This window comes from Anopheles arabiensis, chromosome 2 (assembly GCF_016920715.1).
Source record: "Anopheles arabiensis isolate DONGOLA chromosome 2, AaraD3, whole genome shotgun sequence".
NCBI classification, from domain to species: domain Eukaryota; kingdom Metazoa; phylum Arthropoda; class Insecta; order Diptera; family Culicidae; genus Anopheles; species Anopheles arabiensis.
This window is the reverse complement of record NC_053517.1, coordinates 82,588,227-82,604,200: the sequence shown is the minus strand read 5'-3', so window position 1 is coordinate 82,604,200 and position 15,974 is coordinate 82,588,227. Positions and strand designations below refer to the sequence as shown.

Below are 15,974 nucleotides of genomic sequence, written 5' to 3'. Positions count from 1 at the left end.
ATCGAAGTCGTCCGGAGTTGGAGTCATCCGGATTCGGAGTCGGAGTCATCCGGAAACGGAGTGGGAACCTTCTCGATTCGGAGTCGTCCGGAGTCATCAGGAGTCGGAGTGGAAGTCTCTCCGAAATCGAAATCTCTCCTGACGAGTTGGACGAGTGGTGGGAGCTCGGAATCGGACCTACCCAAATCCGTGATCGGAATCAGTTCCGGAGGCGATTCAGATGCTGAAATCGATTCTGAATCCGGAGCCAATCCCGTAGCCAATTCCGAAGCCAATTCCGAAGCCAATTCCAAAACCAATCCCGGAACCAATTCCGGAGCCGAATCCGGAACCGATTTTGGAGCTGGCTCCGGAATAGATTCCTACGTTTTCAGATTGCATTTTTAATATCGGAGTTGGCTCCGGTATAGAGGCCTGAATTTCCAGATTCCAGAAGTTGGCCAATTTTGGAGCCAATTCTGGATTCTGGAGCCGATTCTGGAATCAATACTGGAATCGTTTCCAGAAAACTTCTAAGCTAGCCGCAATCGATTCCGATGAAAACTTTATGTTTCCCATCACTAGTACGGAGTCGGATTCATCCGGATTCGGAGTCAAAGTCGGAGTCGTCCAGAGTCGGAGTCATCTGGAGTCGGATTCTGAACCTTCCTGAGTCGGAGTTGTCCGCAATTTTGATTCTTTGCGGCTATCAATATGTAGCATTATTTGATTCAAACGTCTATGGAGATGACAAAACCGACCCTGATTTCGAAGGAGATTCTGGTTTTGGAGCATATTCCGATTCCGGAGCCGATTTCGATTCCGGAACCGAGTATAATTCCAGAGCCAATTCCGATTGGGGAACCGATTACGGAAGCTGATTCCAGACTTAATATCCGGAATCGATTCCAGAAAACTTCGGAGCTAGCTGGTTTGGTTTCCGACGAAAACGGAGTCAAAGTTGGAGTCGTCCGAAGTCTGAGTCCGAAGCCTTCCCGAATCGGAGTCGTCAGAAATCAACGAGATTACAAATTCGAGCAGTGTCGAAGAGCACATCACTACACCAAAGACATAACGTACATTGCACAAAACTGAAGAAAAACCTATCGATTAACATTAGAAATAAATTGAAATATGTGTCACATGACATCCAGCAAGTTCTGAAGCAGGTTTTCCACTTGCATAGAATTAATAATGTGTGCATTCCTCCGATGTTCCAATGCAGTTCATTTGTATTCTATGCCGCCGTTCCAGTTGCGCTGTGCTATCCGTTTGAACAGACATTCTTTTTCGAAATGTTTGCGTTGCACACATCTAGTTACACACATATTAACCCCTGCAAATGGACAAACACGGCGTGGTGCGATAAAACAAAGAGACCTTTCGCGGAGCGAGCGAGGAAAATGGAGCAAACACACCGGCCACGGTCGGTCTTTAACCGGGGCTCCGGGTGCGAACGGAAGGTCAGGTAGAGTCTACTGTTCCCCCCATCGGCACGATTGCAAGCCCAGCAGGAGTGTGGGAAGCAATATCGAACCACCCACCCGGGGTCCGAGGGAGGGTGCAATAATCACGCTGGAATTTGACCGCGGCGGGCGGCTGGCTTACACCTCCAGCAATCAAATGGCGAACAAATTGCAATTCTAGAGCGTACAAAAAGGAAACCAAATAGCAAAAGCAACGCACACTTGATTTCGTTTTTATTAGCAAATTGGTCTGCAAGACGTCGTGCCTGCTTCCGATCCTGCTGACACACTATCGTCCAGCATGCCAAGACAAGCACGTTGCCATCCTGACCCGCAGGCACGAGATCGGTCGGTCGCTCGTCGTTGTGTAAACAGAATGATTTACCATTGAAGCAGGCGTACGCAGAGGTCGAGGAACGGGACGGTAAATATACAAATACAATTGCGCTAGCAATAGTTTCATGGCCCGGGTGACGCTTATTTACACCAACGGTGTTGCTTTGAAATTCGCAACCTTTAAAAACTCATTTTGCCATTTCTTATTGGAATACGAGCAGCACGATAAATTGTCTAATGTGAAGTGAAGACATCAAAATCAACAACATAATAACTATCACGCGAAGGCGACGAACAATTTCCACTTATGAAGGCATCGCCACTTGGCACATGCCGGTGCACGCACAGCACGATATAATCGCGATGACATGAGCGTTTTTCTTTGAGGACCTTTTTGCGTGTATGTGTGGTGCGATGTGACGTAGCGGTGTGCCCTTTCCCCATTCCCAGGGCGCTAGCGCGGGAGCGAACTGAGAAACGAGCGAATGAACCGAAAATTTTGCTGCGCAATTCCTTCACGTATGAGGGGTGTTCTGTGGCGCTTCTGCCACCGGGAGGGAGGACTGCACTACTGGGATACCACCGCGGGCAAACGACCGCCCATTGACCGCGGCAAAGAAGACGATGCGCTGCGTTTACAAATGCAACCATTGTATGTTGTATTCAACAGCAATAACAACCCCGATGGAAGTCGATCGTGACGGGCGCAATTTTCTACAAAATAAAGTAAAATAACAAGACGTTTAAAAGTGAACAGCATTTTAAAAATGGGTAGAAAGTTGACCACCTCCCCCGTGCTTGCTTGCGGGGATTATTTGCTGATCAGATCATGAAGCGTTGTGTTCGTCTGTTTGTGCTCAAGATTACCGTTCCCTTTGCCTTGTCTCTTTATCTCGCCCATCGGCAGTCAAGTACGTCCTTACACCATGCCTTTGCCGGAGCCAAACTACCTGTGTGTCAGCAACTTTTTACCACACTTAATCAAGCCTGATAACGTGCTTGCTAGTGTTGCTGAAGCGCGCATTTGTGTGCTTGAATGCACTTCTGCTAGTAGCTATTAAAAACCCAAAGTCCCTTAATAAACTCATCAAGAATTATCGTTCGCGGAACGAGCAAGGGGAGTGCGCTTAGTTGGCGTTCGTTGACGACTGGAGAGAAGCACATACACATACATCAAATCAATGCAAAAACCGGTTCGCACTGGAGTGTACCGGAGCGCAAAGGGAACACGGTGCTGGTGCGATACACCGGGAAAGGTAAAGGAATTGTATAAATAAACATTAGAACGCTGGGAACTGTTTGTCGTCCCTTTACCGGGATGGTAGCGGAGGCAGTAAGATCCCCTCTTACTATCACGATCGTGAAACTATGTAAGAAACTGTTTTGTTTGATCTGGTCCTACCATCCCATTCTCCTCACCCTATGGCTTGCTATACCACCGGTGCAAGTGCAAATGTCCCCCCATGCCCATGCGGTAAATAAGTTGCGCAATTCGAATTGTGCACTAAAAGAGGTGGACGGCCCATCAACAGCAGTAGCAGCAGCAGCAGGAAGTCGGTTCGATCCGGTTGCGGCTTTGCGCCGGTGGGTGAAGCGGTTTGAACAGGTCTCGCCCGGCAAAGGGGGGCTCGATAGTGCCCAGTTCCTAGTCCCATGACAATTAGTCAAATGCAAGCGATTGACAGCTTGCGTTGGGGGGGCGATAATTTAGCCAGTTCGTGCTTAATGTCACGGGTGTTCCGGAAAGTGAAAAGCAAAACAACAATTAGCTTTAATTACCGTCCGATGAGCTGGCAGTGAAGATGCGTTTGGAATGTTGAGTGTGTTTGTGAAGAATCTTTTAGAGAATCTTCTAAGATTTTCTTAAAATAATTTAAATACAGTGGCACACTAAATGTATGGTACATAGATTTAGAATGTATGTGTTAAGAGAACTGCTTACTTTAAAAAATATTAATAAATGTTATTTTGTAATTGCGTTTGTCAATGAAGCAGAAACTTACTTCAATTGTTAGATTACAATAGGATTTTAGATTATTTATTCCAAAGCACTTCTAGTCAACAGGTTGGAGTCCACTGACCACTGACGGCCATTTTTTAATTTAAATTGATTAATTGTTTTTTAAACATTTTCCTCAAAATATGATTACTTTAGTATGAAAACTTTCCATTTTTAAATAAAATCAAAATCGAATGATACAAACATATTAAGAAATTTTTAGAATTGCCTAAGATATTTGCAGAAAACTGCGAAAAAGTTGAGTATACCATCAATTTAGTGTATGTACTGTATCTAATAAATATCTAAGATTGTACCAAACAAAATTAAAACACAACTTTTCAATTACCTGCACTTCTCACAATTTGACTTGAAGTCGTTCAAGCTCTCATCAAATGTATAGAGATAGTTTACATAATATAGCAAACATGAACCTTTCCAGAACAGCTGTACGAACTAATCGTACAGCGCCATATCACCTTACTCGCTACAAAACTGCGCCATCACACTTTCTTTCAAGTGCTGATGGCAAACGATTCAAGATAAGGTGATGCAAGTAGTCACTGCTACTATCACTATGTGTCACTTCTCTAAGCGTTTAATGGGACGGGTTTAATCGCAGCCAACTCAATCCGCCCATCGAACCTGCTGAACCAGCGGAAAAGTGGATTCTCAACCTGCACGCTGCACAGTAGTAGTAGGTTGGGCCGGTTCGTTCTAGTTAATCCCTTGCCGCGACAGATTAGCAACATTGACACAAGTATCGATTACGATTCGTGTTCACTTGAAATTAAACGGCACCGAAAGGGCACCCCCGCTCTCGTCCATCCATTTTTTCCTCCCCTGAAGAGCTAATGCTCGGGCGAGGTAATCAATCGACCCGTCTGAATATGCATGCGATGGGCTCGAGCGGCAGCGAATGCATATTTAGTCCGCTAATTATCCCTGTGCCAAGCAAAACACGTTCGCAACATGCAAAACCGAAGCGGGTAAAAGTTTCCCCATTAACCTAGATTTTGGCGTGAAGAAAGTGGCCACTTCCGGCTAGCTATTGGTGTCACAGGACGAACGAATAGCGGAGGGGGGCGACAGTGGTTCTTCCGCTATCCACTGTCGGTTTTGAGTGCTGTCCGATGAGGTGCACGTAAGATCGCGTCATCCAATAGAGGCCAGGACGTTTTGATCGAAATCGGGATGACGTGATGCGCGCTTGCGGCTATCTGGCGCGAGTCATGATTTATGATGCATTCGATTGCAAACCAATGCCATCAGCAGCGATGCATCATTTCGCGCGACAATAGGACAAGACGGACGTTGCTATGCGACAAGGGTCGCTTCCGCATCGGCAGATGTGATCATTGGAGGGTTGCTTCGATTTTAAATGTTTCCTTTTTCAAGAATAACATCTCTTCCTATTTTCCTAAAAACCTAAAAAGAAACACAAGTTTTCCCGCTAACATAAAACGTCATTCTCCGACGCTCACTTTCTCTCTTCCGCTCTCAATCTCTCTCTCGAGGCGCTTGATACTTTGCTCGTTCGACCCACTGCTGTGACGTTGCGGTGCATGCGATCTTCTAGCCCTTATCACGAGTGTGGCCTATTTCCACCCACGATTCCAATGGGTTTCTGCACCATCGCGCTAAGAAACAAAGAAACAAAACCACCGACCCCGTACACCAACTTACCCAATCCGTCGACGTGGAGTTCGGGTTGCTTTCGGTGGCAATTTTCTCACCCAGCCGTGATTGCACAATGATCTGGGCGGCCTTCATCGCCAGCTGGCGAATGTACTTCTCCAGATTGCTCCGATCCTGGAGGCTTCCGCTCTGCGAAGCCATCGTTGCTGCTGCTGGTGGCGTGTCCACTAGCTCTCTTTCTAATGTTTTGGTTTTGGGGTCTTACGTTCCTTCACTTCGCTTGCACACACTTTTCCACCCCGTTACGGTTACGTCGGTTCCAATGACGGGCGATTTTTTCTTCGCTATCACACACAGACGAAAAAAAAACAAAACAAACCTCCACAACACAACAACAACAACAGCACCTCACAAAGCAATGCACGGAATACGCGGGCTAGCTGGCAGGGCGGCACACCAACCCGTACACTTCCATCGGGACGTGGCGCTTGACCTCGAGCTGTAACGTAATGGTGCCGTTTGGGACGCGGAAAATGATGAAAACCTGTGAAAAACGCACAATTTCTGCAGCGAGCTGGTCGGGTTGCACATTGAAAACAACATTCCACTTGAGAAGAGAAGGAAAAAGGGAAAAGGGGGGAGAGCGTGCGGTTTGACAGCTGTCCAAATTTGACAGCAGTGGTTATTGCAGTTGTTACGAGATTACTGCAGTTCGTTTGGGGTTTTGCGACTGATGGTAGCGCCATCTATTGGACGATCGAAGACACAAACCGTTAAGGTGCACGGTACACGAATTCAAAAACGGACGCCACGTGGAGATGCGTTTTCATGGAAAATGGTTTAAAACGCTTCACTTAAATGAAATAAAAAAATAAATTTCTAAAACCTTTGAAGAGAAAGAACTTTTTTTCCTAGTATTTATTAGCAATATTTCCTCGAATGGGGTCTCCTTGGTTGCAATGCAATAAATAGTTCATGCAAATCCTATTGATTTTTGGTAGTGTTTTGATGTATGCTCCATTGAGTCACCGGTTCCAACCATCCCGGGAGTTTTCTTTCGTCATTTTTCGTCACACATCGAAACGACCTTCCGCGCCAAGATGGCAAGACGGTTGCAAGTGCTGTGGAAAGATCGATGGGCACATCTCGTACAAATCAACGGCTGTAAATCTTTCTCCGCACCAACACTTTGGGCTGCCACCGGAGACCCGAGGTGGACCCGGGCGGTGCGTTCTTTTTGGCAAACGGACACGGTTCAGCTTTCATAAATATGCTAATCGTTTGCCGGGGCTTTTTTTTTGCCGGGCGCGTTTGTTGGTGGGCTCGTTTTATGGAAAATTTACTGCCCGGCCGGTCCGCCGCTGACTTAATAAAATTCGTCCAATATTTTATGCCCGCGCGAGGCGCTGTTTAGTGGCGCACTAGTTGGCGCAGAAGAAACAAACGCACAAATTATTGCCCCGTGCATGAATCATGGCGGTGACAATTTTTTCGCGTGGGTGGCTGGCGGAACATGAGCGGTATTGGCGCTTTCGAGCCTACCGTGTCGCGCCGGTCACTTATCGAGGTTGGTGTAATTTTCGCATATTAGCGTAGCAGGTAGCTTCCGTGCGTTGCCTGGGGAGTAAAAGGCTATGCCATGGTGTGCGAGGGATCGTGCGAAATGCAAGTGGCAAGTGCATGTTGCACTTTCTTTTTATGAGTCGGGTGTGCTCAAGCGTGGACATTGTACCGTTTTTCCCACGAAACAAGTGACACAAAGATTGGTTTTAGTTTCCATGCAAAAGAATAAAATGTAATTGAAATAACAAATCTTAGCTCCAGCATCTAAATCAAACTCAACTACGATAAATTTCGTACCATTTCCCGCCCAGGCAAGCTTTCACGAGCTTTAGAACACACGCACATACAACCCTACCTTGTTCTGGAAACGGCTCATCCCTAAACACACCCAGCATGTTCGCTGAGCGCTGAGAAGTAACTTCAGCATGCGGTGTGTGTAATGTGATATCATTTCGGGAAAAAACTAGCATTCAGTTACGACGATCGGCGCCCGTGGTGTTCCCCATAAAGCGTGTACCCATCACGTCCCGGGGCGACATAATTTTCTATCTCCTCATAAAATATGCCTTTGATTCAATTTTGTCATCCCATTAGGCGCGCATGTTTACGAGCCACGCGGCTCTGCATTCTCAGAGCACTACTACCGCTAGGGCGGGGTGGGATGGAAGGTATCTTGATCTACCCTTTGCCGCTTGTAACGCGTGGTACCTTATGAATGGATCGTCTGCGCACGCTTTAAGCGGTTCATTTGTGCGCGATAATCTTGATGATCTGTTGCTGGTTCAGCTGAATGCCGCATCAAGAGCATATGTTTATGGTCGCATGGAGAATTAGGCTTGTAGAGACAGTTCCGAGGCGTTGTTTGGCGATGTTGAGCAGATGTTGAGTTGTCTTTGCATTAATATACTTGTTAGAGTTTGAATTAATACTGCATTCTGTTTAGAAACCTTCTGTTCGACCAGACTTTCTTGAAAATGAACTCTTTTGAGCTTTAAGCTTATGCTTGCATTCCAGAGCACAAAGCGCGTTGAAATGCCCTTATGTATGCCAATATTATTCAATTAAATTCAATTCAATTCAACTCAAGTATATTCAAACTGGTTTTCCTACACCTAACTAATCCCTAACTTAACCAAACCTGATTCCCAATTCCTTAGAAAACCTCTAAGTAGACGCTGATAAGACGAAAGAAAATTTAGGCTCGACAGTACGAAAAACAGAGTTTCAATTAAAAATAAGAAACTAATAAAAAGGAGGATAAGATTAGAAATAATAACAGGAAAAGAAGAAAATGAAGAAGTGGGAATGAGGAGGAAGAGTTTCAGGAAGAGGACTATAATCAGGGATGGGGAGGATCTGTGCTACTATTAAAAGCGCGAACATACTCGATAGAACCAAACGTAGTACGACGAGGAACAACGCTTAAAGCGCTACGCGACCTTATATTTCGTGAAGGAGCGTATAGGCCGATCTGCGCCAGAAGAGTGGGAGCAACGATATGACCATCGAGTATGTGTCTGATGAATTGGACACGCGCTTGCGAGCGTTTCACTTCGAAGGATTCTAAACCTAACAAATTAAAGTGACTTTCGTAGCTGAGAATAGCGGCATCCGTCGAAAAGCGAACCTTGTGAATCACTTTTGGACTTATTGAATGTATTTGTGTCCAGGTTGACGATGGCTATATCCATTGAATGTTTAAAGACTGAGAAGCATTTCGTCTTGCACTAAAACCTTGGGAACTAGGAAACTATGTGTACAATTCAGAGATAGTTTGCTAAAATATCTGGGATATGTCTAGCACTGCATATCGACATGAGCTAGTCAATCACTACGCAAACAGCATCTGCTTCAGACTCGAAAGACGAAAATAAGAACCTAAGAAATCCTACTCCCGCTCGCAAGCAAATTGTCATCATAATGTCATGATGTTGGTAATACAGGATTTGACAGCTCTTAAGACCCTTCTAAGAACAAATATAAAGCTGAAAATCACCGTATTGGACACCTTTATATACTCTTATTCAAATAATATGTTAATCCAGACGTATTTCCTACTATATAATTGCCACTCTCTAGGCCCCTTTTGCATCTGTGATCATCTTTAGTTTAAAAAATCAGCATGTTGAGGTTTTAAGGAAATATTATTTAGCCAAGAGTTGTGATTTTTTTTTTTTCAGTGAGTTAAATTTCAGTAGAACAGGTATTGAAATTCGGATGTTTCATTCGATCTTTTTACAATCGTTACAAATTAATTACAGATATCTATATGCAGTGCCTATTAGCGACTTATCATTTTGTGATATTTTGGGAGTTTTTCGCTGGCAGACATTAGAAGTAGAAGTATTGAGTTACGAGCGAGTCATAACAAGTCTTCATGCAGAGTTGAATTCAGACCATCTCGATTATATCTGCACATCTGTAATATTGATCTTTGCCTTCAAATGAACGTCCAGCACTAGAGCAACAACCTAACAACTATCCAAATAGCTGAAAAGTCCTGTCTCATTGAGTGTATTCAAAGTCCTATATTATGGAAATCGTGTACTGTGCTCTGATCTAACACACTGTCGCTGATATGAAAACTGCTCTTCTCTGTTATATCTTGTTGTAATAATAATAATTACTGCCTTAATGCTAATTATTATACAAGATTATGATGTAGGGCATCTATACATCACTTAAAAGATAAAAGATAATTGAGGCGTTTTCATTTGTTTAATTAAAAAACAATGTTCAAAACAAGAATTTAAACTTTTGAATAATCTGTTTAATGTTATTTAACATAGTTGAAGACCCCCTCTTCCTCTTTGCAACAAATCATTTCGCTTGAAGCAATATACCCGCTCACAGACTAGCGTTAAGCAATTGATGGATGAGCCATGATAAACACATTTGTTAAAAAATCTCAACGACCTATCATAAATCTTTTTCCAAAGCTCGTAAATGTGTCCGAAAAAGGCGTAATATTTTATAAAATAAACCAGATGATGTACCACTAGCACCTTCAATTGCAAACAAATCATAATAATGATAATTATTTCACACTTTCCTTCCCAAATACCACACACCAAGATCAAGATCGAACACCAACCAGTGCCCAATCGCGAGAGTACTCGATCTCGAGCCCAAATCATATTAGACTAATCGTTCGAGTGCCTAATCCATGCTACTTGTACTTGTGCGGGGTGGCATCTTGGTACAAACGACGTTTCAGCACATGGCGGCAAGGGGAGAGACTTAAGTTTTCGGCGCATTAGACACCAAAACCCCCGCCCCGGCGAACGCATCTCGCCCACGATTTCCCGAGCGACTCCGACGAGCGAGAAAGATCACATTCGATCGAACCCTTCCACCCCAAAACCCCCACCCACCTCTTGGAACCACAGATAAACGCACGCAGACACACACACACGCACTGCTTTTCGCTCTCCCTCACCCGCGGTGAATGTCATTTCGGCCAGATTCGTGCCGCCGCGGAGGGCTGATCTTGTCATCCGCCGCAGCCACCCAGAGGCGGAGGGTGACTACAAACGACGACGGCGACGACCAAGACGACACTATATACAAATGTTCCGCTCGGTCACCGTTTCCCGGTCAGTCATCGTCAGTGCGTGATCGTGATCGGTTGATCGGTTCTGTTCTGGCTCGCTTGGTACTTCCGCAAGCGGTCGTGATACTGTGTGTGCGTGCGTGCGTGTGTTCGAAAGAAAGAAGATCACTTTGACGGATAATGTGCGATTATGCTTAGAGATGCTCGTGGGGTAGCGGTCATCCGTCAGCATCATCTGGTGGAATAATTCCGACAAAACGGAACAGGCGATTGTGCGAATAGTTGAAAAAAGAAAAAAAAACATCGGCACCAGTTGATGGAATTTGCAGACATGCTAGTTGCGAAAATAAAACGCGCCCAGCAAAGCTAATTAACATTCCACTTAATAATTAACATTGCTAATTAATTAACAAAAAGCTTACTGCTCCACCCGAACGGATTGCAGCTGTCAGTGACTAATCTTAGCAATTGCTGAGTGATTTAAGCTAAAATAGTCTACAGTAGCTCAATTTTAATTTTAATTCTTAATGGACAGTGTAGACTAGCAGGATTGTCCTCTTACAGGAAATTGTGAAAGCCATTCGATCAAGTGCTCCATAGTTTTGATCTAGCCCCGGTAGTGCGTGCATTAAATCGTGTGTGTGTGTCGTCTGCCCGTGTTCCCTTCCGTGTTGTGTGCGTGTGTTTCTCGTTAAAGTGTTTTCCGTGTCCGTGTAGCTTTTGCGGTCGCTCCGTGGTTCATGTTTATGGAGCAGTGAAAATTCCTAAAGCCCCGTCTGCAACCAAAAATCAATGATGGCTTCCAGGCAGCGAAGGAGTCGTCTGCCGCGCTGGACCGTAGCAATGGTTGCCATGGCAGCAGCAATGGCAATGGCCGGTAAGTGCAATTGATTGTGGCTCAGCTAACATAAACCGCGCAGGAATAGAAACGTTTGTAGCAGTGAAAATTGACCATTAGTACACCATCATCGTCATCATCATCATCATCATCACCATCGCGGTGCTTCTGAGTGGGCCAGCATACCGTACAAGTCTCGTCCCCATGTTCGTCTGGCGCGTGTGAAAGTGCAGCGGTGCAAACTGTTAGCTGAAATGGAAAGGGAGTTTCTTTTCACATTCGTTCCCGGTTTTTTCCCCTCTTTTTTCCAACGTTTGTCGGGAAAATCGGACAGCTGTGGTTCGAAGGGCAGCCTCGAATTTGTGTTGCAGCGTGCTCTTCAGTTTCATGCGCTCGTAAATTCTTTCCGCTCGAGAACGAGCGCGGTCGTAGCGTAATTATCGCGTCCGCGCCAGAGTTCGACCGAGGTGAGCCGGTAGCACCACCGGGGGATACCTAATAAAGGGACGGGGGGCGAGGTTGAGTTCAATTTCTTACGCGAGTAATCGAATTCGCCGATGGGTTTAGTGAGTAAGTGTTTTTCCCGTTTTTTTTTCCGTTCAACTGATTGACATTTATGGGCCGATCGATGAGGGTTTTTTGTGTGCTTCTTGTGCATTTCTATCGTAAAATGAAAATTGTCAATCCTTTGCGCGGAGAGAACCGCCCGATACACACATTAGCTCAGTAATTACTTGACGCGTCGCCATACAAGCATTCCTTGTTTGATGGCTACCCACTCGTAAATGCACTCGATTGCCTAGAGATCTGCTTGCACTCAATACCTTGAGGCTCTGCTCTTGGTGCCACCTGTCGGCAATTATTGTTATTAGGCTAAAAATAGTCCCAATTGTTGCCCAATCAGTTGAGTTGTCTGGTTGACTGGTTGGGTGCAGTAAATGATTTGAATGCGAGACAGTTAAAACAAAGCAACCAATCAATCCGATGTGTGATCCAATTTGTTCTCCTCCTAACACTTTGGGAGAATTTGAATAAAATGGACGATATGTTTTACGATTAAGTTTTCGATTTTATTACATGAAAAAAGGTTTAAAAATAGAATGGATTTGTACGATATTCCCGACATTATATTTAAATACGTTAGGAAAGTTGCAAAGTCATCAGAACGCGAGATTATGATGCAATTTTAAATCGATCTTACAGCGGTTTATTAACAAAACTTGATGATGCACTTAAATTTTCCTTTTTTTACACCTTTGTAGCCTGTTCGCATGTTAGACTTACAATTTTGATTTAATTCTATTCTTTTTGCTCACACAAAAAGTGTCCTAAGTTTCCATTATAAGTTTTTTGATTGCTATATTTATCGACCAAACCTAACACATCTCATTATTTTTATGTAGTTTGAGAATACCAGTGGCACTACTGGTTTGCTCATGAAAACTAAACTATGTCCTGAAATGTTGTAATTTCCTAAGCGCACCTTAATTTTTTTCAAGAGCGAAGTATGCACAGAAATCAGGAAGATGGTTGAAAGGAAAGGGCACGAGAGCGGAAAGCATTTAACGAAGAGTTAAAGTCAAAGAGATCATGATAGTACTTAAACTATTTGAGACGGGACAGAAAAGGATCATTATGACCATATAATGTATGTCGTGTTTCCACATCTAAAGGAGGACGGTGACGGAGGGCACGGCATGGTACATATAGGCAAATAGAGGCAAGCAAATCAGAAGCGTCAAGTTAGTAAGAAAGTAACTCGCCAATGAAACAAGCTTGACTCATATGACGTCGTTGGCTTAGTAATTGCAAATTAAACAATTGTAATCGCGTTTCATAGACGAATACGACGAAATGCAACCCTAGTGAAGTGTCTTTCAACATTTTCTGATCTAGAGCATGCCTCAATACTAGAAGGACCCCATACAATACTAGCATATTCCAAAATTGGACGAACTAGACTACAGTAAAGAGTTATTAAACAGGAAAGATCTCTAAACTCAGATGAAACCCAGAGTATGAATCCCAGAGTTTAATTTGCTTTAGTTATTACTTCCTCCAACTGTTGCTTGAAATTTAACTGGCAATCAAGTGTAACCCCAAGGTCACGAATAGACGTAACACGAAGCAGAGATACATTGAGAAGCTTATAATCAAAAGAATGTGGAGAACGAGAGTGAGAACAAGAAATAACGATGTATTTTTTTTTTTCAATAAAATACCATTATCACAATAACTTACTGTGAATAAACTCAATTGATCAAACACTCATGAATCCAGTATGGCAATTTGACTTAGTTTTCCTTGCTACGCTACTGTAATTCGTTTCCTGTAAATTCGCAGTACATTATTTTCCAGACTTACATCATACATCTATTTCGAAGATATCAATATAACTAAGATATCTGCCTTATCTTATCCTAGTTTTCCAAAAAAGCACGAAAATTAGCATCAGTATAAGTACGGCATAATTTGGCAAAATCAGTAAAACGGCATTATTTGGGTGTTACCTACTGTACTTCCAGTTAATTTTAGTTTCTAAAGAGAAACTTCTTCTTCTTCTTCTTTAGCTCAACAACCGTTGTCGGTCAAGGCCTGCCTGTACCACTAGTGGGCTTTGGCTTTCAGTGACTAATTGATTTCCCCCCATAGCAGGATAGTCAATCCTACGTATGGCGGCACGGTCTATTTGGGGATCGAACCCATGACGGGCATGTTGTTAAGTCGTACGAGTTGACGACTGTACTACGAGAGAATAAAGAGAAACATTGCATGATAATTACATTTAATGACTCATTATTAATACGTTCTCCAAAAAATCTGTTAACTGTTAAAAAAAATCTGTTAGCATCGTTTAAATGAATTAAATAATAATTCCTTACAGTACAGTAGTATTGAATTAAAAATAATTTTCCTTTAAACTACAAAACATGCTGTTAAAACATTTCAATCTTCGTTTTTTTTTGTAAATTTGTTAGAAATGTACAGTAAGACTTGAATTAGACAAACATAGGGAATGGGTTCCAAACCGTACAGAACCGTGTATTTATTCAACGAAACAGCACGAAAAAATGGTCAAACCCATTGGAACCAATGAGAAACAACACAGTGCCGCTAAAAGTGAAAAATATTCGCCAGCTTGTATCCCTTTTTGCCGTACGCTAGACCTTCCTGTGTAAGTCTTTGCTGCTCTGTTCCCCGTTACAACTTTGTTGAAATATCAATCGATTCGCTAGAATCGGACCACACCAACCATAATACTCACAATTCGATCCCAACATGTGTAACGTTCGGTTCGGTTAGTTTTTTTGTGTGTGTTTGTTTTCATTTTCCACATCATTTGCTCCATCGAGCGAAGACGGAAGTAGCAACACTTTCGCAAAGAAAGTGTGTAATATCGCCACATTCCCCACAGGCAGGTTCAGCTTTGCACCACGCCGACCACGCCGATAGCTTTCACATGCAGTAACAATAATGGTTAATTTTCTAAAATACCATTTGCTACTATGTTTGCTTCCCAGGAGTGTTGTGCTTCTCTTCGTTTGCCAACATAACTAGGGCGAAGGTCGTACGAGGGTTTTTCGAGAGTTAAGCGAAACTTGTTGGTACAAGTGTACGTGTCCAGCGTGCGATGGTCAACCAATCGGCCAATCGGGGGCTTCCTGTTTTTCCTCCTTCTTCGCCAAAGGTTCAACCTTAAAAGGTTCCGGTTCAGCACAGGGAAAGGTTCATGATACACGTTCAAGTTTCTGTTTTTTTAATGGCCACCAGCCGCACAAGTCCCACGAGCCCAATCGATGAGGGGCGCACGAAGCAAAAAGAAAAAAAAAGGAGAAACCTGAAGAAAAGGAAATACCCATTTAAACCATTTTTCCCGGAAAAATCACAAAACCAACTCCTTTCTGTCCGTGCCGCCGATACGCCGATATGCCGTTTGTACTCGCTGCTTTTCGCTATTTCTGAGCCTCTGCCACTCGCCGCTGATCGTCGGATAGCGAAGAAAACCCATTTTTCATAGCAGGAATTACCAACGAACGATGACAGTTCCCGGTATGTTTGAAGGACTTTTCTTTTTTTTGTTGGTTGAATTGTATCTATCCTTTGTAAGCTGCTGTTCGCTGGAAAGTGGTCAAAGCATGGCGGGTCCCCGTCGGTATAAGCTTGCGACAGGAATTCGATATATTATTAGCAGTGCTTTTGCCACTGCTTCCACGAACGTTCGACGGCGGGCCGGGCTACTTTCCAATGGTCATATTTTTCTCCAGCCTGCAGGTCAACCGTACGCTTTTCCACGGCCTCAGAAATGCTGCGTGATACTTTGAGCCGACCTTTTTTTTGGAGCGTGGTGAGTGGTGCCGGGTTATCGTTGTTAATACATGTGTGTGTTTGTGGAGCAGGATACTTATCGGCCGGTTTGAGGGGCCGTGTGTGAAGTATGGAAACATATTTCGGTTGTCCACTTGCTTTACTTTTTGCGGCACCGATCACCACCGTCAGCCAAGTGGTTGGACGGGGCGATATTTCTTTCCTACAATTCTCCGCGTAGCACGGTTGCACCTTCCTTGAAGGCACTGAACCGGAAAATGTTGTGCCAATATTTGT

General features: G+C 43.8%; 2 protein-coding genes across 2 annotated transcripts in view; one reads left to right on the top strand and one right to left on the bottom strand.

Moving 5' to 3' along the window:
• LOC120902599 (autophagy-related protein 13 homolog) overlaps positions 1-6,031 on the bottom strand; it is a 36,991-nt gene extending 30,960 nt beyond the window's left edge. Inside the window, exon 1 of the mRNA XM_040311458.1 lies at positions 5,467-6,031. Coding sequence (XP_040167392.1) covers positions 5,467-5,619 — 153 coding nt within the window. The 5' untranslated portion in view covers positions 5,620-6,031. The remainder of the gene's footprint in view (positions 1-5,466) is intronic.
• Positions 6,032-10,596: 4,565 nt separating this feature from the next.
• The window catches only part of LOC120893399 (fibrillin-2-like), a 99,820-nt gene continuing 94,442 nt past the window's right edge, over positions 10,597-15,974 (top strand). The window contains exon 1 of the mRNA XM_040295244.1: positions 10,597-11,411. Within this exon, the coding sequence (XP_040151178.1) occupies positions 11,327-11,411 (85 nt within the window). The 5' untranslated portion in view covers positions 10,597-11,326. The remainder of the gene's footprint in view (positions 11,412-15,974) is intronic.